Source organism: Erithacus rubecula (genome assembly GCF_903797595.1).
Source record: "Erithacus rubecula genome assembly, chromosome: 1".
Taxonomy (NCBI): Eukaryota; Metazoa; Chordata; class Aves; order Passeriformes; family Muscicapidae; genus Erithacus; species Erithacus rubecula.
The window spans coordinates 93,901,986-93,924,863 of record NC_136658.1 but is presented as its reverse complement, the minus strand read 5'-3'; the positions used below and the strand labels follow the sequence as shown (position 1 = coordinate 93,924,863).

Genomic DNA, 22,878 nt, shown 5'->3' with positions numbered 1-22,878 from the left:
GTAAGAACCCAGTTATCACTGAACTGCTATTTCCAGAGCCAGTGTCTAAAACAATCTAAAGAGACATCCTTCAAGTAAGCAGAATACCCAATGATACAGAAAGGGCTCCTCTCCATATGTTGTCAGTGCTCCCACCTCTCATTATACACACACTTAGCACCCTCAAAAATACTAATTAAGCACAAACAAGATGTTTTAGACAGTCAAAATCACACATCCACATAGCAGCCACTGTGAACTTTATTAAGAAAAGAAGTGTTTGCCAATTAAACTGCAATGACTTCACTGACTTTCCCATTTACTTGTAGAAAATCAGTTCTTTCATAACGGCTCTGGAAATCACTGATTGCCAGGTAAATGCCAAATCCCTGGCAGTGTATGGTCTGCTTGGAAGCCTGTCAGCTTTACCATGAAAGGTCTATATACATCTTTGCAAAATGCAAAGTCAGCAACACATCTTTCATTCAAGCAACAAAGTCATTTTTGAGGCAGATGTCATGCTAGCCAAATAGCAAAGCCATCTTTACATTAAGCAATCCTTTTTATCATGACAGTTCCACAAATGAAATGCAATTGAGAGGAAAACAATCCATAAGATACCAGTTACAAATTCTCTTCATGTAACTGTTTAGTCAAGTCTTATTTCTCAGGCAGGAGAGGCTGAGCTACAATGAAACACAGCATGGTGATTTAGCTTCATGAAAATGTCCTGTTGCCAATGCATCTGCTTTTTCCTCCTTTGCTTTTTATTACTGTGTGTAGTCCTGTGCAGTAAAGTCAGAACAAGGCTTCTTCATTCACCTGGAGTCAGATTTATATCCAGTCCACTAAGTGACTCACACCGCTGTCTACACTTCTCTCTGAAATGTAGTTCTCCATTCCTAAGTAATCCAACCATCACAAAGATGTTTTCCACTGTCTTCAACTCCAGAAGTTGTTTTAATTCCTTTTTCATCTTGTAGCCATGTACCAGAATAGCATTGTCATGGGCTATGTATATTAGAATTTAATCCTTATTAATAGCTTCAGTAGATTGCCCGAGGATTTTTAGTACTGTAGTAGGCTTCACATGCAGCTACATAAGCAGATTCTGGGAAAAAATCATCATGGTATTCTGCTAAAAACCTGAAAAGAAAGCACACCAAAAAAAAAAAAAAAAAAAAAAAAAAAGAATATTAAACATTTAAGAGAAAAGTTATTTTCAAGTTAATTTTTAAGCTCAGCAAAAAAAACAGTCTGGGAATTAAGATATTGGCATACAAAGGATTTGCCCTATTTTTTACAAGTTCCACATAGTAAGAAACAGCCTTCCCATGTCATTTTGGAAGACAACAAGCATTAAAAAAAATTCCTTAAGCTCAATAAAAAAAAAAACCCTAAAAAAATCCAAGACTTAAAGTTACACTCAGAAAAAGAATTCAAAGAACTAGCACAGAAGAAAAAAAGTTAAGAGATCTTTCTACAACTTCTGTAAGTTACCTGCTCAGCACACTGTTTTCATTTCTGTGCTAACCAGTATTTCCAGTTATCACTCTGTCAGTATCTTACACAAATAGCCAGGAACCATTAAGTCAAACTTTATCTTTTAAGGCACATAAAGCTATGATTTTTTCATATGTTTCATGTGCCTGTGTATTTAGGGTCTCCATCCTTTAGGAGAACCTGATTTAAATATGGGTTTCAATGACAAAACATATGCTTCATAAATTCAGTTCCTTAATTTCTTATTTCTGCAAGATGGTCTGCAAATACTATTCAAACTGCCAAGCACCCAGTATTTTATGATGTTTTCCTGCTCTGCTAACATACAACTGTTTCTTTGGTTTAGGACTGAAAACAAAAATAAACAGTGCTGCTATGAATACCAGTAACAAACAGCTAAAATGACTATAAAGTCTCTGTTCATTCCTTTGATTTCAAAGGCACTGGGTTTATAAAGGAGGGTAAAAGAGCAAAATGGTTATTAAACTCAAGATTACAATCAAGCTGTACTTCAGAAAAAACACAGACCTACAAAAATACCTGGATATTAAAGATCACCATCAATAAACATGGCAAAATGCTAGCTACATGTTTTAAGAGTCGGAAGCAAAAGAAACAACAGAAAACAATGTAATTTACAGAATCTGTGTTCTCTCAAGAAACAGTGGAAGGGGTGAAGACTTCACCATTGAAAGCTGAAAATATCAGTTTTAAACAGCCAATACTTTGGACATAGGAAGTCCAAATTAAAAAGAAACATTCAGGTGAATGCCATAAAAACTACAAGCCTTCTCCAACCTCGTTCACTGCTGCACTGCCTGAACTAGCATATCCTTTGATCTAAAGAGAGCCAAAGCATCAAAGAATACTGGCAAGATCCTCTAAATAAAGCACTTTAAATTTAATAATAAATATATTAATTGCTCAGAGCTCACAGAAAATGGTGACAATACAAATTGCAAATAAATGAAAAAGGGTTGATTTTTCCCACACACCCCCAAACCTTGCACTTGAACACAGGCATCAAACAAGTGCTAAACTGGAGGAATAACTAGTTATATCTTACTAATTCTGGAAAAAGCAGTGAGAAATAGAAACTTTTTTAGAAGAAATCAATCCTTCATGGTGTCACCGTTATTTTAGAAGGCACATTGTCAACTTCTTCCTTATTTCACAGCAGCTCTGTAATTAACAGTATATAGATGGACCTAAATGTTTCTGATGCAAAATGTTTCAAACCTAAAAAAATACTGAAATTGTAGCTATTTAGAAACTAATAAAATACCGAAGTCATCAACTACTATGACCTCTGACTTTAGCTAGCTACAAATCACTTCCTAGGATGAGGGGTTGGTATGAAGCAAGTGTGGAAAACTCAACAGACTTGAACTTAACTCTTAGATTAGTACTTAGATTGCAGATGGTTAAGATGAGCCACAAGTGGTATTTAATTAATGACTCTCCATTAACACACATTAATGACTCCAATACATTAAAAGGTTACAGGGGCTGATGAAGATCTTAGTGTCTTTGGATAACATTCAGTGGAACAGTACTAAGAGCTAGATCACACAAGGGATCATGTTTTAAAAGAACCTTCAGAAGACATTTGGGTAGCTGACAGTTCTAAGAATTTTAACAGCACGTAACGAGAAACAGGCTCACTCTCTCTTAGAAATTTCCTGACTTTTGGTTAAATCATCAGTCATACATGCCAGTTTGGTGCATGCTAAAGTGACAGCTGGTACAGATGAGGAATTTTAGTTGAGATACTGTGCCACAGCTAAAGCTCAAAAAAAAAAAAAAAAAAAAAAAAGCAGAATGCACAGTTGAATAGTCAAATATACATCTCCCTGTGCTTCATGTAACAGTTGTGCAAAGAAAAACACCCCAGAGCTAGCAAACACAAATTATTTTCTGCAGAGAAGTAGGAGAAAACTACTGAAGGAATGCAGTCAGCTTCCATCCCAATCCCTTCTGTATGTGCATACAAAGAGCAAAGGCCCTTCTGAAGCTGCTTACTATTCAAAAGACATCACAGTGCAGAATGCTGGCACAAAAATATTAGGAGTCTCCTAAGACTTTTGCCTACTGGATATTTCACTATTGCTTTGCTCTTGGACAAGCTAAAACAGCACCAAGATCAATTACACTGTTACCTGCAAGTCATGAGCCAAGATTTAAAGACAGAGGGAACTGTAATTAGCTGACACAGCCAATGTTCAGCAATAAATCAGAAAGCACATTGCTATCGAGCTATTCAGAAATTGTTTCATTATTTTTAACTTACAAATCTGATCAATTCAGCCACCTGTTGCATTATTGCCTTCTTATGGAGTTCATATGCATACATCTGCACAGTGAGACTGCTGATGAGCAATCAAGTTCTGGGATGCACAGTCCACATTGATTTGAGACTGCATGTATTTTTCATCATGAACATCCTCAAAAACAAACCTATGCTTTATACTCATGCTTAGAGCACAGAGGTAACACGGAACAATGCAGCTATTTTCCTCCCTATAACAGCTTCCTACAAGGGCAACACTTCAGGAGGGTCTAGAGGGGATGGAGACAAGGGAAAAAGATGTGGGCAACTTGGGAATTCTTCAAGCTATGTTCTGATCTTCAAGTGTAGGTGTTCTTAAGCAAGGAATAGCCTCACAAATACACTATCTGTCACATTCCAGGCTGATGTACCAAAAAACTGAATTACACTATCCACATTAGAAGGTCATTTGACACATGTCATGAACATATCTCAACAAGAGTCACTGAATTAGTATGAGTTTTAAGAACATCTTCTGGTGGGTCTTGTCTTGACACCACCAATGCAATCTATTACCAGAAGTCTTTGAATGAAGAAAAAAAAATTACTTTAAACATCAGCTACCATCCCATGATAAACTTAGGGACAGCCCAGAAAGTGTAAAAATGACAAAGAAAAGAAAACCTTAGTTTATAGAAAGACAACCTCAGCCATTGAGGTATAAGAAGACAGAGTCCAAAGAAAAAGTTTCCAGGAGGGTGACCTTATACATTTCTGCTACAGAGTTTTAAAGGTAAGCAGATGCTTTGATGAGATCAGTGACCTGATCTAGATGCTGCTTGAAAGGCTACTGTAATGATCTATCTAAATTTGCTAGAACACCATTATGGGTCCTACCCTATGAGTCACCTCATCAAAAGAAATGTCATTTACAGATTAAGAAGTTACCTCATCTGACATTACTACTCAAATGCAGGATTTGAAAACAAAAAGGCTTTAGGTTCACAAAAAAAAAACCAAAAACAAAAAAAACATATGACACCATCTGACCCTCAAAGCCCCCCTCCCCCCCATTTATAGGCCTGTGTCCATCTGGAAAGCTGCTCAGGGCAAAAGATGACAAAGTCCATCATAACCCATTGTAGTGAACAGAATAAGTGAATTGAAGTTTCAGATGTTTATTTTAATACCCAGTGTCTCAAGAACCATGCTAAAGGAGTCAACTGGACAGGTTTTTTGACTGGGCACTTGTCACATACTGATATATAGAAACTGAGATCATATTCCTTGACCTTTTAAGAGAAAGTGTGGAGAACCCTGAAGATGCCAAGCTACCATCACAACATTTCCAAGAATCAGACTGAGTGAGAAAAAAAATTAAATTTTACCAAAGATCTTTTGGGAAAACAGTCCTATAAGAGCTCAATACAGGAGCCCTTGGTTTGTCTTGAGGATGAAGACCCACTTGTGGTCAGGCCAGCACAGGTCCCTAGAGGTGCCTTCTAAAAAAATCTACCATAACACATTTTAAATATTTGGGGCAACCTCTCAATTTAGATATATGATCCAAACTTCAGCTATTCACCAGCAATATGCTCACTCAAATTCCCAAGCACCTGATGATTTGGAAAGCAAAAGGAAGAAAAGCAATCCACACAGTGAGTTTCAGGAACAGCTTTTGGCAATGCAACAAAACATTAGTCAAGGACAATAAGCACTGATGAATACATTCAGCAAACCGTGCACCCAGCAAAGCCCACTGAAAGTAAGAACCTGCACAATACCAAGTACTCACTAAGAAACATTCCACCTAAAGGTGCCAAAAGTTTGAAGGGGCCCAGAATGGCAATTACCTTTATACCCATTCAGTGAATACAGCAAAGCCCAAAAAATTGTAGTAATACCCTAAAATCAGCACTGTGCAAAGAGAATTCCTTCAGTTCAAAGTGTTTCAAAACTTGTAAAAAATTGTTTCTTTACATGTTTGTGCACTCTAAATCTCTGCCTCCATTTATACTCAGAAACTTGATTTTCTCACATTTAGGGTCCAATTCCATCAAGTTTTCTAGTGTGTCATAACCAAGTAACTGGTTAATCCAAAAAACTGAGAAAAAACCCAGCATAATTCAACAGTATATATCAGTTAATAATATATAAGAAACATACATATGTTTAGATATATTATTACTATAAGAAACACTGGCCCAATTGCATTATTTTCCATCTTTCATAATGTGATTTTTAATTACTTGCCTTTTTGCAACTGAAGTCACAATGACTCACAATGAGCAGGAACTCTATCACAAAAGAACTTGACCTAAAGATGTCTTCTAATCCATTCACCATGTGCAATGCTTGATTTTTTCATTCTCAGTCACAAATAACCTCTCATAATTGTACATTAGCACAGACTAGTGGTGATAATTCACCACTGCAGTTATGTATATCTAATAAAAATACTACACTCAAAATGTACTGTTAGCACCAGAGATCTCTAAGGTTACTTTAAACAATTTGTCATCTTTGTATATACATTTTATCATCATAGTCCTCTAATTTGGTCACACTGACTTGGCTTTCTTCTCAGAAAAACATAACAGCATCACAATATTTTTCTACTTCTGGAACAGAGTGGCACAACAGACACAAGCAGATTTTTGAGCATCAGGGAAAAAATAAAAAGAGATCTAAGCTTAAAGAAAATACTGAGTTTGAAATATCTGTGGGTTTTCAACAAAAACTAAAATACTTGACTGTTAGCTCTCCATAATCTGAAATACTAAGTTGGACTCACCTGAAAAAAAACTTATTAGAAATTTTAAAACCAGTATTTTAGATATCATCACTTAATTCCTTTGTATTTCACCAAATTCAAAATATATATGTCTTTATGTACCACTTCATTTTGCCTTTTTCCTAAAATGCAAATCACATTTTCTGAAATTACATAAGTGAAGATGGGTCTTGCTCTTGTTAAAACAGACATACTGTATCCTCCTAACTTTTAAGTAGCTCCTACTGGTAAACAGATGTGGGAGGAGACCTCTGTTTCCAAAATAGTTTTCCAAGCCAAGGCTGTGTGCAAATTAATGGAAACAGCAAAACAGAAACAGGCACCTCCCTGCCAGTCATTTCTCATCACTGAGACAACCTCTGAAGGCATGTTAGGCACCTCACCACGCCAGGAAATTATAAAATAGAGCATATGCAGCAGCTTCTTTCAAAAGTGGCTAAAATAATGGAATTTGTTTAAAGCCAATACATTCTCTTACTCTAAAGCTATTAGCAGGCAAGAAGATTTAATCAGGGGTCTTTCGGTAGTCTGACTACCAGTTAGCACCAGTAAGCACCAATTGAAGCATTAGCTTCCACTGCTTCATCCTGAAGACTAAATGCAAACTGAGTGAACTTCTGTGAAACCAACTGGTGAGTCTGTTTTGGACTGCAAGTACTATGAATTATTTCAGAACTAAAAAATTTAGGATTCAGAGTTTCGTACTTAATTTGAGAAACTGATTTTCTTCTGCAAATTCTCTTATTGAGAAATCAACTTTCATTTTGCACACTTTCATTTTGAAGAAATTTTCATTTTCCACTCCTCTAGAAAGCTGGACTAAGCACAGAGAGTAGAGCTTCTACTTAACAGGAAAGTCAAAAAGATGCATTTCATACATTCCTTAAAAATATATATATTGTCTGGAAAAATTGAGAAAAATCTTGTCTAGCAGCAGTCTGAGGGCATGACTGGAAAATGCTATCCAATCATGGACAAATATTATTATGCAGCATCACAGAGCCAATTTAATGCATCTATCATGTCCTAAGTAATCTCAAGACAACAAGCCTCCAGAAAAAGTATTACATTACATAAGTCTCAGTTTTTCTCAGACAATAGGAGATTAATAGTGCAAATGGTAAACTGTAAATTTTATCCACAAAATCATAATTCTAAATTAAATCAGTATCTATGCAAGAGCTAAATCAGTTTTGTACTGCATAAAAATTTTATTTAAGAATACATAAACTACTTATGCTTGACTACTCTTCTCTAGATGTCAAAGAAGATTCACAAGTAGTTTTATAAATGCAAGCAGACACATCAGTCCTTTGCTATTAGAGAAATAAAGAAAATGAAAGTACTTCAGCTTCTCACTCAAGAGCAGTTCACTTAAAAAAAAATTAAGCAGTCCCAAGTACACTGCCTGCCATTTCCTAATGCATAGAGACCTTGTAGGGAAGTTCTTAATATCCAAAAGTTAAGCCAGAACAGAACTGATGTAAAATATTTTCATTAATCCTTTCATTCCCAAAAAGGAAAAATGTGAAAATTGAAGAACTAGTACTGATGCCTAAAATTTTAACTTCTTATATTTTTCATGCATTTGTAGCTTTGTAGATTGCTAAAGCATGACTGTAGTTTCTAGTATTTTTCCTATCGTTCTTCCCTACATTTAGAAACAATAAGATAACCTCATACATACATTTCCTACATATTGTTTAGTCTTACTCCAAGAAGAGAATCAACTACACAGACATTCTGTTTTCCAACCAGAATCTGGAACCAGACATTAAAAAAAGTGGGGCAAAAAAACCCTCTGGACTGATTTCAGTGGGACAAGACCCCAGGGATTATTACCTAAGCAACCAACCTTTTAATTGGACTATATGGCAAGTATACTAATTGACTAACCTTATAAAAATATCAGAATTACTATACCACATGTGATTTTCACCATATTGTGTACCTGAAAGCCTTAAAGTTAAGGTCTGCTTTTATATTCACTCTAACAAGCTTTCTTGTGATTAGAAACAGATAATGCAGAACTATTTCTGTGATAAAAACCAAGCATGAACAAGTGTCTACAAAATGTAATCGTTTGACCACTTTCAATGACAAGCAGCATGAAGAAATAAATACCCAAATGAACAACTTTTCAAAGCACCATGTGAATACACATTGAGGAAAAAAATACAGTAATTTGCACTGGCTTCTATTGCCCAGTAGCATAGCTGACAAAGAAACAAGACTAAGAAAAGTGTTTATTACAAAGTTACCCAATACCAATGCTTACTACAGCAGAAAATAAGTTTGAAGCCTTTTTGACACTGTCAAAAAGAAAGTGCATGAAAAAACACAGCCTTCAAGTGTTTTGTTGTAACAGATCTGTGATATCCACATTATGTTTGCCTTGTGGAGCACATTTTGGTTTAGCTGTGGCCTGGCCTCAAGGACTGAAGCACTTCTGGTTAAGTGCTTCCTAAAAGGAATGCAGGTTGTATGTTTGGAGGACTCTCCACCATGACACAAAGTATGGAAAAGGGGGAACTGCTGAGAGATTTGCTTCAAAAGCACAGTTCTATCTCCCCTAAAAATGCTGATGTTGAAACATGATTTATTTTTATTTCTATTTATAGATGACTATACATTTCAATGAGATGCTCAGATGGAGAAGTAAAACACATAGACATACTATCACTAGAAATTTCAGTTCCCTTAAGCAACCCTTTCCCAATAAGCAACCTTTATTTTATGGTGTGTAGGGGACATGTTTCTCCTTTAATCTATTTTACTCCAGCAAAGCTTATCCATAGAATGGATATGAAAACATTGTATTAAAGACATCAAAGAACAGAAATCTGCTCTGATCAACACTGAAGAATCTGAACAGGCAAAGGTCTGATAAAAACTGATCTGATCCACAGTGAGGCAGGCTCTCTAAGAAATATTCACTTCAAGCAAAAACAGTCTTCCAACAATGAGCTCTAATTCTGTCCTGTTTAATTTAAAGGTATTTTGAATGCCAACAAGGATCCGACAAAAGAGATGCAAAATGGAATCAATAAAACTTGACAACTAACTGCTTCCAGAGAAAAACTGTATTGTAGAAACTTTGACATTGGAAACATCTTCTATTTTCAATAAGCAATTAAAGTTAAAGCAGTTTAAAGCTTTCATCTTCCTGATCTCTAATGCAAGGCTTTTTTATGCTGGTGTAATTCTACGTTACCTTTCCGTAAGTGGCTACTTGAATCACTTACCAAATTTAAATTATAATTTCCACATCTGTTCCATTAGCATCTATGATATCTTCTCCTGAAAGTTTTCCTTGGCAGTTTTATTTTTCAGTGTACTGATGCTACAGTGCCAACACTAGATATCTAACCACATTCTCAATGTCATGCAGAAATACTAATTACAGTACCTGAAAAACCAATCTGATCATGGTGCAGGTATGACCTTACTGACTCCAGTGGTAGAGCTAATTTCATCAGAGAGAGTTGTGTATCTCTACAAACAACAGAGAACACTGCACCACAGAGAAACCTTTGTTTAAAGCTCAGTTAAGACAGACATTTCTTTTAAGAAACCACCATAATTAAAAACATGTTTTAAAGCACAAGTTTCACCCCCTGCTAATATTGATACAACATCAAAACTCTCAAGACCTTGCTCTAGAAAAATACCAGTGCAGACATGGCATTTCTTCATAAAACATTCTGCTTAACCAAGTCAGACTTGTCATTCTACACATATCAACAAACTTTCATGCTTCAATTCTATATCAATGTGTTTATCAAAATTCAAAGTAGAAAAATCAGGTTCCCTTCAAATGGAATTAATGAATAAAAAAAAATCCTATATTCATCTTTACTCAAATTGCTATTGTTAAAATGGTATACGAGTTTTATCATAATCTTGTCGTTATAGAAAATGAGTATTTTAAACCTCCTTTGCCATTCCAGGACATTTAGATCTACATAACAATGGAAATACTGCTGTGTTACACTGTGTCACATTACCTCAGAAACATCTCGAAGTGTTTTACTAAAGCCTTTAGGTTTTTGTCAGGAAAGCACATCTTCCCCAGTATTTCTGGCAGTTTTACTGTGAATAAAAGAAAGTGTTTATACCTCTTCTTGTAAATGCAACTTCAAATTACTTATATTAACTACAGAGAAAAGAATATAAAAATTTTCTCAGCACCTCCCACTTTTCCTTGCAATCTACTTTTTATCTTTCAAAGCCTTACTAAATGGAAACATTCTGAGAAAGTGTATGCTGCTGAGTTTAATGATGTTTGATAGTGTACTGGCAGTAACACTGCTTTGCTTTTCTTAAATGAAGGCTTACAGAGCCAATAAGATAACCAAATCTATGAATGGCCTAAAAGTTCCAAATAGATTAAAATGTACATTCCTCCAAGAATAAAAATACATTTAATAAAGCAAACAGAAAAATCACACAGATAACAGGACTGGGAAAAAAAAAATGAAGCAACTTTGATTAAGCAGAGCATTTTGCATCAGTTTACCAAACATCCTCAGCAAATGCTGAGATCCATAGATATATGAGGGAGGTGGTGGTTGATCACTTGGTGGATAATTCTCTGGCATCAATTTCCACGACAAAACCTACACATAAAATATGAAAACACTGGTTATGAAAACTTCATAACATCATAAATAATTTAGTCTGTACAGAATTTTAAATTCAAAGATCAAATAAGTAATACCAACAAAATCTTTTCTTACATAGCCCTACTCTATGGTCCACAAAACTTTTAGTCATTGAATCTAGGACAGTAACATCAAAATCTGTTACCTCATTCAATTCATTGTTTCTTCTGCCTTCAAAGCCAGTAAACACCGTGCTCCCTTCTTTGCTAGGAGTCAAAGTGATAGGTGAAGATGACCCACTATGGACAGGGGTTTCTTCAGAACAAAAGGAAAAGCAAAACAAAAGAAACAAGAAAAATTTTATTACTTGGAACTGTAGGCCATTAAATGGATCTAAGACCCGCTGCTAAAATGTTCGAAGTCTTAAAACACTGAAATTCAATAAAGGCTATCCTGAAATAGACTCACAGAAAAGCAGCTCATTGCATTCTCTGGAAAAATACAACAAAGTACTGAGAATATTGCTTTGGTAATAAAGCCTCAGAGTTACAGAATTGATACAAAAAGTAATAGCTTCCCACTTCTATCATTCAGTTCAGAATCCACGCAGCAATAACAAAAAAACAACAGGACTTTACACTGTTTAGACCAACACCATGAAGAGAAAACCCTACTCTTTTCCAGGTGCAAGAAGAGCTTAGGCATCGAGGCGGGCGTGTCGAGGTGGCGGCGCTTGGGCTGCGGGGACGCGCTGCTCTCCGACAGCCGGTCACAGTTGGAGCTGTGGCGCGTCGAGCGCCTCAGCGACTGCAGGATCTCGGGCTCAGCTTTCCGCCTCTTGGGCGTGGCTGGCTCCCCTGTGGCGGGCTGGCTGTCCGTCGACTGCGGCGTGGGTGGGTTCAGCAGAGGAGGGCTTGGGGAAAGCTCCTCCTGATTCCTAGGACATTAAGGCAGCTTTACAGAATTGAAGAGGTCAGGGCTCTACCCACAACAATAACTCTTCTAGTTTCACTGATCTTATTGAATACTTATTCAGAAAAAACAGTCTTCTTCCAGTAACTATTGAAGTGATGATACCCTCTATTAAACACTATTTTCCAGAAGTTTACTTATCTTCAAATTCAAGTTGAAAACCATGAATACCACATTCTCCTACCTTTTGAGACAAGCAATATTACACTTCTTATATCTAACCTACCTGTTAGTATTTGTTGAGTTTTCTTTGATAGGAAGAAAGAATTTTGATGAAGTCACCTTCTTAAATTGAGCTTGTTCATAAGGATAGAGCAAAATTAAGGGAAGTGTGAAGTCAAATGTTATTCTCAGCCCATCCACCATCTCTTTACATAGCTCAACACTAGAGGGGAAAAAATTAGGAATTTCAAAGTTGCATAATAAAATTTTTCAGCATGGTTGTACAAAACTGCTCTTTAATATAGTCCATTAACATCATAACTGCTATAAGCTGGCTCAATCACTAAGTAATGATAAACAGTTAAAAATACACTTTAAAAGACAATGATTGCTCTTGTTAACTTCAGAAATGCAAATTTCTTTAGGAGGTCTCCTTCATAACCTCAATCAAAATCACACAACTGTTCTGTTGTATTACTATTCACAAAATTAATAAAATCTACTCTAGAGTAAATAGTCAGATGTTTTCCAGGTAAACATTCTTTTGGTTTTTCAAGTTCACTAGGCCAAAAAAAGAGGCCCCAGCCAGAACAAGTAAGTACTCAACAGACTGAATTCTCTGTCTAAAAAGCATAAGCAGAACTTGACCTATAACCACTAAGATGCAGTTAAGGCTGTACTCAAAAGATATCCAGTGAACCAACAAAACCAGACACATTTGCATTGGAGAGCAGTTTCCAACAGTCTGCTCTGGTAAGCAGAGCACTGTATTTGCAGGCCACCAGGAATTTCAGTTCCAGGCTGTGTAACAGCCTTACAACATTAGGTGATGAGTACATGAGCTATTACAAGTAGAACCAAGAACACAGAGTGCAGCACATCTGCAACACCTCTCAGCTTTGTGGAGGTACTCCCCTCCCATGTTTCAAGTGCATGTATGTGTATGGTAACAGAATTTGATTCTGCCAAAATGATCATGCTAGGAATTCCAAACCTCCAGTATTTCATACCACCTACTAAAACTAATACACATGAATTGGGTCAGGGGACCATCATGAGCAGAAATTCCATAAATCCAAGGTCAGTATTAACACTTATTCACTGTTAGAGCAGTAAGGGAAATATAATGAAGATGTCAGCTCAATCTCTCCTACTTAATGAACACTGAAAATATACCCATTTTTTTCCTAAGGCTCTTTATTTCATTTTTATTGAGGAAGTTACTTAAACATAAACCTGTAAAAATCATGTGTGTAAAACCTTCTGCTCATATTTCTGATACATCATCTAACCTTTTGTTTGGGAGATTATACTACAGAGAAGGAAAAGTGTCAATCTGTCAAAGAATGAATGACATCAACATAAAAGACAATCCCATAGGCTAAAATATTGCAAGGAATAGCATAATTACACTCCATTGAAATAGAACATTAACACGAGTCAGGATTTCTCTTTGATAAGATTTCACCCCATTGTACTTAGATAGAAGCAGTGTCATCTAATATCAAAAATCTTTAAAATAAGAGGAAAAAATCCCCCAAAAAATCAAAAACCACCACACTGCAAGCATGCATAGTTAATGCAACTGCAACATGGTAGAAGAACATGCAGCTCAACTGAGAAAATAGACTAAGACATCATCAATTTCAACAAATCAGGATTTGCATTACCAGTTTCCCTACATACCTACTCAAATATTCATATGCCCATTTAAAACAAAAACAAACAAATTGCACTTCAAATTCTTTTTAAGTGTTTGCATTAAATTCTTATCCTTATTAAAACTTGAATTTATTCAAGTTTATCTAAGCAGGGTATTTTCATATATGAAATTCTTCATTGAGAACAGCAACACATTCTTCCAAATGGATATTTGTAAGAACTTACATGATAAAATATGACATTGATACTTTTGCATAATGACTTTTCAGAGTAGAGTATAGGGACTATCACTGATAAATGTATCAATGCTACTCTACTATAGTTATCTGCCAAATACTTTGAGCCCTGTAAATAGATACACATTATGGTATAACCTCATAGAACTAAACAGCCATAAAACAGAACACAGAATGCAGGAGTGACAACAGCAGTGGACTAAAGATTACTTACTTCTTCTCTGGTGGCACATAATGAAGATTCATATTAGCATGTGGAGTCATCTGATGGTGCCGAGACCTTTCATTGGCTGAAAAAGCAGCATTAATTGCAAAGTGTTTTACATATGACTCCAGGATGGTTATTATATTTGTCTGGCAAGGAAGCTTCACCAGCTGAAAAAGAAACAACAAATTAATGTCTTATAAAAACAGTAAGTAAGTATATAAAGTTAGAATCGGATCTTGTAATGTACCAACTGAGTAAATGTCTAGTGCATAAAGCAAATTCAGGACTGTATTATTTCTACCCTTAAACTGCATTTTTAATCACCATCAGGAGAAACAAGAAACATGGTCAGATTAACAAGTCTGCTGCCATTTCCAGCTTTCAAAAGCAGCACAAAACAATATACTGTTAAATATGACAAGCCAGTGTTATAGTTTTAGAAAAGTCTACTCCCTACAGTCTTTGTATTCTTCCTTGCCCTGTCAGAGCTCAACATGAAGCTGAAAACGTGAAGTTAAAAACCTTTAGGACTTGTATAAACAAAAACTACTTTTGACATCCTCCTCACACCTCCCTGTACATTAGAGTCTCAGTGTTTATTTCATACCCTTTTTCTTCTATTAATATAGTAGCAGTCTTCCTCAAGCTTCTTTTTCAAGACTTCAGGAATTTCTATGCTTATTGCTCTTTCTTCCATGTCCCTTTTTGTATGAGTGTCTTGTTCTTCTTTCTACAACAGATCAGTGAAACAAAACAATGTAATGGTTGTGAAAGAACTTCAGGAGTTAAGATGCAAGTGGATAATAGCCTCAATGCAAACTATTTACCAATACTGCTCTTAAAACCATCTACAAATTCATTTTTAAACTATTTTTTTAATTTAGTGTTCTCTTAATGTTTAACTAAAAAAAAAATCCAAACCAGCAGAAGTCTGTTAGTGCTGCTGTTTCATATCATCCACACTGTAGTATTTAAATTCTATACATCTTCAGATCAACTGCCTACTGTAGAAAAATAAATAGGTTTTCTTTAAAACAGTCCTCTCTACATTTTAACTTAAGACCAGGGTTGACATGCCTGTCTCACAGTAAAATACAAGACAAACATCCTGCTGCTATTAGGGTTTGTCCAACCTGCATAGACAAGTAAATTTTTACAGCACTTACAAAAGTGGAAAATCTAGTCTGCTACATTTTCTCTCCATAAGCCTTTTGTGCAGAATGAGAAGAGAAACAAATGTGTATTCTTAGCATTGTATCGTATAGTTCTATAAGAAAATGACATTGTAAGATTTTCAAAATCACAATCACAGCAAACACAAGAAATAAGAAAATTATGCTTTTAATCCCAGCTAAATTACCAGCTGTGGCCTATATTTAATCTATTTCAAATTTTCCAGTTTAAAATCGGATGTTTAAATTCTATTAACTTAAGAAACACAGGAAAATACCATTTCTGTTCTCTCATCTATGTCACTTTCTTCACTTTTTATTTCTTCATCTGTTCCTTCATCACTGTCATCAGAAGAAGAACTACTTATAGCTGCAGAAAAGAGATTTCAAATATTTATTATTACAGAGGTTATGACAAATCAGTTTGAGGTGTCAATGCAAAAAGAACCCCAAAAACCAAAAAAAAATCCAACCCACTAAAAACCACAACTAGCTTGTTACATTTACTGAGGATGAATAATTACAATTGAATTAAACATGCATTATTCACAGATCACTGCAAATGTTTTAAACATGTGAATTCATAGAAGTATTATTGAATCCTCTCTAATTGAAAAACACTCACTTTTAGAAGCTCCCTACATTCCTGAGCACCCACGTTTTCATTGGACTTTAACTCTGCACAAGGGATTAACATATTAATCATTCAATCAAAAGGCATGAATCTGTGTAGCAACAGTTCCCAGAACATCAGTTTAAGTGCCAGCCAATGTTCCTGCTGGCTTTCTAGTCACAAAGGAAAATGCAGGAAATTAAAAACCTGGCTTGAAAGTGAAATCAGCCAGTCAGCTGACAAGAAACAGATCTTTGTGTGAGGTGGACTGGGGAAAAAAATAATCTTATTGCCCTCAAAAATACACGAACACTAGCAGGGAAATGCTGTGTTTCCTAACATCAAACAAAGGGCTTCTCACACCTATTAATACTACACTAAAGAAAACAGCTTTGAGCTCTGAAATCGATGATTAGAATTGAGTAGAAGAGATGTAAGAAGTCTCTGGAATACAAAAAGAAAACAGATATTCTAACTTAACATATGCTTAGCATGGACACAGATCTCAGTCTCCATACAACTGCCTTTGTATATTTCACACAGGACCATGATACTCTCCTGGCAAGTGACACCATACACTCCTCCCCTAGGTCAAGCCATCCCACCAGTTACCAAAGGATGAAAATAAGCTCACAGTTTTCGCTACTCTCATCATTTTCTTCAGCAGGAAGGCTTTTTAACACAGAGTCAACACCAGGCAACCTGCAACGTCTCTTCCTTCTTCCCTTTCTTCTCCTACAGAACATAAAATGGTTCACTGATATTCAGGTAATACTATTTCATTCGTTTATCCTAGCTAATTCAATTATGTGCAAATGCACAGGAAACCTATGTTTGAGTTATTTTCATTAATTAATGCTGAAAACATTTGAACAATCCTTATTTGAGAGTGGATACCCTAATGCCTATACATTACCTCATATTCATGTTCTCAAGCAGATCCTCAAACCACAGCCAACCCATAGTAGATTATTGCCTTTGGTTCAAAAATACTTCATGTTTTCCCAAAATATTTTGCAAGTACATTTCTTTGGGAAGATGCAGATCCAACACACAGGCATTTCACAGCATTAGTTAAAAATAACATAGTTTTTAAGTTGTTAGTCTTTTAGAGTGTTAATCCACAGGTCTCCAGCTTAGAGGAGCTCTTTAGAATGCACTGACTGTATTATGTAGATATCTACCACCTACACCATAAGCTCAAACACCAAGCTCAGTTGTAGACACCTGGATGTATTTATCTGAATGTGATAGTGAATCTCATTTATTCTGAGCCAAAAGGATTTCTTACATGCGAGCCACAGCCTTCCGTGCCAATTTACGCTGTAATCTGCGGTTTTCGTCTGTATCCCGAAGAACATGATCTTCAGCTGCCCATCTATCCCAGCTACAGACAGGTCAAAAGGAAAGAAAAAATTATATATACACAACTCACGATTACCAATGAATTAATATACTTTAAATTTGTAAAGGACTCGTTTAATGTCAGAAGCAACATCTGCATCACCAGGTTTGCACCCTTCTCTGTTCTCACAGGTTCAGCTCTCACAGGGCCATCCAAAACCTCTCAAGCTTTGACTCAAACCACAACAGCATTCCCAGCACTGACACATACTGTCAATCACAGTCAAGACACTGCACTCATGTACTGGCCTTACAATCAAACAATCCAGGGCTAGATTTAACAAAGCATAAACCTTTATCAATGGAAACTTAAGGGCTGTAAGTATATGCCACAGACATATATCCCATAAGGCTTAAAATCATGTCTATCAAACCAATTCACTGAAATTTATGGATATATACCAATGTCAACATGAGCAAGTACATTAAAGGCATTTGCAAAAACAAAAATACTCCTGCATCCTTTGATATTCTGTGCAAAGCCTGTCTTTGCAGAATAAAATAGAAGAAAGGGGCAAACTGAAACCACACATACAGGTTCTTACCTTCTGTTCCAGCCGTTAAAATGGATCAGATATTCTGGAATTTTTCTGCCTTTCTCATCTTTTCCAACAACAATATCAACAATCTAAAATAAACACATTAAAAATCTTGAAAGAAAGTAAACCTCTGGGTATTTGAAAAGTTTATGCACAAAGAAAGAAAGAAAACACAATACACTTGTTAGTTTGCCAGTTAATATTGACATGAACAGAAGATAATGATTATACTAAATGATCAGAAAACCTAGTTTTCTAGATGACTACTCTTAACACTGCAGACTGCTCATCATCTTTGTCCTATCCTCATAGGTTCCATGCTTTCAAGACAGACAAGAGGACACATCAAACAGTACAGTAGCACAGTATGGATATGCAGATCTGAGCTACTTGCACTTTCTCCCTTGTGCTGTCTCCTCAAGCCCCCAAAGCAGGAAACACAGTTGTCTATACAAAAACCTCAGAAACATTGCTCTGTTGAACACTGCAGACTCTCAGTAACAAAACATTACAAGGCTTTGGGAATATCTCAACCTTTGTTTCCATGATTGTGCAATGGCCAATGTGAAAGTATCTGCACCTCAGAAGAAAAAGATGTGGTGCCTACACTTGAGTGGCTTCCAATAGAACATATATCAGTATTTAGGCTACAGTGATGTTTAAATTTGGGAGTCCAGAATTTAAGAACTATTGATGGATCCACAGATAGTTATTCTGTTTAGGGTACCTGGCAGTAAAGAAGAAAAGGCACTATACATTTTTGTACTCAGGTAATAGATTTATAGGGATAGCAACTACAGCTACCAGGTTGTTAGGACATAAGAGTATGTGCACAAACAAAAGGGCAGCCCAAAATATTACAGGATGATGGTATTCCTAATCAAAGATATTTGAGAAACACAGACAAGCGCAGCTAGCAAACCTGCAGAAAAAAAGTAGCAATTTCATCAAGAACCCAGTTACAACACTTCCTTTTTTTATCCCTCTCTGTAACAAAAAAAATCTCCACAACTCTGTTTCCTAGTTGGACACAGAAAATTCAGTATTGGAAAAATATCTTGTGTACTACTGGTACTCCAAGAAACCATTATATTTACATAAAGCTCTATCATTACTTGTAAGGTCAGGCCCTAATTGAGGCAACACCTGTGGCCCACCGCGCAGTGCTTACTACCCACTTTCCGTACACTCTCCTGCACTACAGGAGCCACTAACACCTTTCTGAAGCGCACAAGGGCGGGCAGCAAGCGTGGGAAGGCGTGAGGGGAAATAAGTACAGCTACACTACAAAACTGCAGGGGTGGCAGTAAGAGTTCAGAATTACTTTGCAGCGTTCAGCCGAGAACGAAGGCGGGAAGCGCGTCCGACACCTCCAGAGGCGCTGGGCGGCTCGGCCGCCTACCTGCCGCGACAGGCAGGCCCCGGGAGCGCGGGCCCCATCGCCGCTGCGCCCAGCGCCCAGGCCCAGAGGCGGGCCGACAGCGCAGCCCCAGCTCCCGGGGCTCCCGGAGCACCGGCCTGAGCCGCCCGCAGGGAGTACCAACGGAGAGAGGACAGGCCCGCTGGGAACGGCACCGCCTCGCTTCGTCTCCCTGTTCCGTGGCGGCCCGCGGCCCCCACGCCGACTCTCCCCTACCCGGGCCAGAGCCCGTTTCCCGCAACAAGTGCGGCCGCCGGCAGAGCCGCCTCCCCCCGCCGCCTCCCCGCCGGGCCCACGGCCGCTTCCCGCGCCGCCTCCGGCGGGAGCGGTAACGGGAGAGCAGGAGCCGTAACGGGAGCGGGCGGGCCGCGCGCCGGCCCCGCCCCGCGCCCTCCCGCCCGCCGAGACGCGGGAGGGGGAGGCAGGAGCGCGCGCGGCCGGTCACCTTGGCATCATAGAGCACTTTGGCTTTGGTGGGGTCGGGCTCGAAGCAGAGAACTCTCTCTCCCCGGTGGAACTTAAATTTCATTCCCCGCGAGGTCATTTGTTCATCATGGCGCAAAGGAGAGGAGCCCCGCCCGCTCCCGCGAGGAGGCGCCGCAGACGACCCGGCCCCGCCCCGCCCCCGGCTCCTGCGGCGGGGGCGGGCGGCCGGGACGGAGCGGGGATGCAGCGCCCGGCTTGCTGTGCCCCGGGCGGGGGAGCGGCGTTCGGCCTCGGCCGCCGCGGGGGCCGGCCCGCCCGCCTGTGCCTGCCCGTGCCGGTGCCGGTGCCGGTGCCCGCCCCGCCGGTCACGCGGGGTGCGCGGCACGGGATGCGGGAGCCGGCGGCGGGAGGGGCGGCGGCGGCGCGGGGGACGCGTCCTGCCCCGCCGGGCGCAGGGGCGGCCGCCGGGCCTGGGCCGGGGGCGGCCCTGGAGGAGGCGAGAGCTCCCGGCCGTGGCCGCGGTGCCCAGCGCCACGGGGCCGGGGCGTGCGCTGGGCCTGTGCCCGCCAGCGGAGCGGGCCGGGGTTCAGTGCACCCCGAGAACAACAGCCGCCCTTCTGTCTGCTTCCCCTAAACATCAGCAGACATTCCCATTCCTCACCCTCTTTCCCGTGTTCTCTGCTAAAAAAACCGCCCCTTCTTCCAACATGGCTTTGTGTACATTCTAACGTCCCGCCAGGTTTGTTGTGCTCTCCGTTGCTCTTTCAGCCTTCCTTCAGGAAAATCAGAAATAAATAGGATGTTGGGAGAACAAACCCAAACCACTGGTTTAATTTCAGATTCTACAAATACACATGAAGTGCAGATAATCAAAATCAATACACATCTTTTTTGGCAGTTAATGCTGACTGATGCCTGGAAGGGACCTCATGGGGTTCAGCCAGAGGAACAGTGCAGTTTCCCACACGATGTTTATTGGATGCTCCTTCAGGCTGTTACAGTTTTTATACCAGTTCTGGATTTCTGATTTACACAACACCATAACAGGGCTGAGAGGCCTGAGCTTATCCAGCCTTGTGGAAAGACCAGTTAATTTGTGATTATTTAATATTTCTGAAGTTGTTCTTCTGTGGCAGCTGTTCAGGAGATGGATGACTCTAGACTGTGCAACTGAGCATACACTAGTTTGGTGCTAAGGGCAAGAGGATTTTAAATCCTCATATCTTTTCTCCAGTCACTGAGACTGATAGCAAAGCTAGAAGCTGTAAGCAATGCCATGCAAGAGAACATAGAGTTCTAGTGTATTAACGAAAAGTTTTCAAGGTAAAAAATTATAGAGGGTACCCAGAAAACAAGGTTCTGAGAAGGTGACTGTTCCTTGGGATAGGATGGACTGAATACTCAATTTCTTTTGATTCAAAACATACTTTTTATAGTGGGAATGGTTGGGAAAAGCCTATAATTTTGCTTCTAAGACTGTGTGGAATGAGAGAAGCCAATTGATGGAAAAGAGTGAGAGAAAATTAAGGAAGCATTCCGGAAATTGTTCAGAGCCCACTGATGCTAAGGTTAGGAAACAGGCTCCAAAAGTGCATGGATGCAATGTCATTTACAGGAAGTGTTACTTTTTTCTTTTTTGTAAGATAAAGAAAATGGTGTTGAGCATTTGGAGAACCAAGCTGCTTCCAAGGGAATACCATGCTTTAAAAATGGAGGAAAACAACAACAACAACAGAAAAGGGAAGGAGAATCACCAGCTTGTGCTTGTGTCTCTGCCTTCAGCCTGGTGTTGAGTACTCATACAAAAGGAGCCTCACACCACTTCTGCATAAACAGCTTATGTATTATGACTCCTTTCCCTTCCTCCCCACTGGTGCCCACTTGCAGACTCTTTTTGTTCATCTCAGCCTCTCCTAGTTCACCCCAACCCACTTTTATGGCTCCCACTCAATCTATTCCTCAACTCTTTTGGCTCAAATTTCTTTTTACTTGTATCTCCTAATAGTTACAACTCTCTGCCACGGCATTTGAGATCCAGTTGTTGCCCTGTCTACTCTCTCCCTGCTCCCACTCAGAGAGATGCACATGTGCATCCATCCTTATCTTCCTGAGCCACCTTGCTGTAGATAATCCTTGCCTGCAGATCCCTGGCCTTGCCAGCTCTACCAAGGCTCCTCCTCTAGCAGGGTTTTCAAAATCCTGTATGTGAGCTTAACTAAGATCCACCCAAAGGGAGCCAGGAGAGGAGAAATACTGGTGTGTTCATGGAAAACCCGTGATAGTGCTATCCAGCCAATGCCTATTTCTAGATAAATAACAGACTATGGATTTTTCAAAGGTACTTGAAAGGTACTTTCAAAGGTACTTCATAGTGAAGACTGCCAAAAGGCTGTCCAAAATCAAAAGTAAAGAGTAATAACCACTGGGAAAATGGTGTTTGTGCGTGTGTGCACATACTGCTCGTGCAGTTGTGTCATGAGTTGTTCCTTCCATATACAGCACATAAACAAAAGGCCCGGTACAGATATAAGATATTTAGCAAAGGTTGAACTCCAGCTCCTCACTCGTGGACAGCAAGGAGAAACCACAGGCAGCAGAGCAATTATCAGGCAGCATCTTTAGGAACATTGGCCCTGACACTGAGAACAGTGAAGGGGGAGAGGCCAGCGGCCGGTTTGTTGAATATTGCTGAAACAGGAGATGAGCTGACCCACCACGTATTTTGAGGACATTCCCAGGACACTACATCGCCTCCACGAAAGAAAAGCAGATTTACAGCTCCTCTGGGAGACACAGCAGGCCGGGAGTGGAGACTCTGGCCTCCTGCCAAAGTGAACCCGCGTTCATGAGGGCTAAGTGGGCTAATTCGAGGATCTATTTCAGCTGCGCGCCTCACCGCAGGGTCAAAGCACGCC

General features: G+C 39.1%; 1 protein-coding gene across 3 annotated transcripts; it reads right to left on the bottom strand.

Annotated features, from left to right (window-relative positions):
• Positions 1 to 222: 222 nt before the first annotated feature.
• MSL3 (MSL complex subunit 3) lies at positions 223 to 22,005 on the bottom strand. 3 transcript variants are annotated; one of them, XM_079309666.1, is made up of 13 exons: positions 21,973 to 22,005; positions 18,124 to 18,206; positions 17,466 to 17,561; positions 16,809 to 16,909; positions 15,840 to 15,931; positions 14,997 to 15,119; positions 14,396 to 14,556; positions 12,348 to 12,506; positions 11,824 to 12,086; positions 11,355 to 11,464; positions 11,065 to 11,164; positions 10,553 to 10,637; positions 223 to 1,125 (listed from the first exon to the last, which is right to left on the bottom strand). In XM_079309666.1, exons 1-13 carry the CDS (start codon positions 21,988 to 21,990, stop codon positions 1,026 to 1,028), a joined length of 1,491 nt encoding a protein of 496 aa, XP_079165792.1. In that variant the 5' UTR covers positions 21,991 to 22,005; the 3' UTR covers positions 223 to 1,025. The 3 variants fall into 3 exon arrangements, with proteins under 3 accessions (XP_079165792.1, XP_079165794.1, XP_079165793.1); XM_079309668.1 differs by lacking the exon at positions 21,973 to 22,005 and adding an exon at positions 19,983 to 20,299; XM_079309667.1 differs by lacking the exon at positions 21,973 to 22,005 and adding an exon at positions 19,442 to 19,863.
• Between the last annotated feature and the right edge of the window lie 873 nt (positions 22,006 to 22,878).

Excerpts from the sequence above, each read along its gene's own strand:
- MSL3 (XM_079309668.1), bottom strand. The coding sequence starts at position 20,081 with ATGACCTCGCGGGGAATGAAATTTAAGTTCCACCGGGGAGAGAGAGTT. Across the intron at positions 15,120-15,839 it reads TAGATGAGAGAACAGAAATG|AAAGAAGAACAAGACACTCA; the intron begins GTATTTTCCTGT and ends GATCTGTTGTAG. Across the intron at positions 10,638-11,064 it reads GCATTTGCTGAGGATGTTTG|TAAAACTGCCAGAAATACTG; the intron begins GTAAACTGATGC and ends TTTTATTCACAG.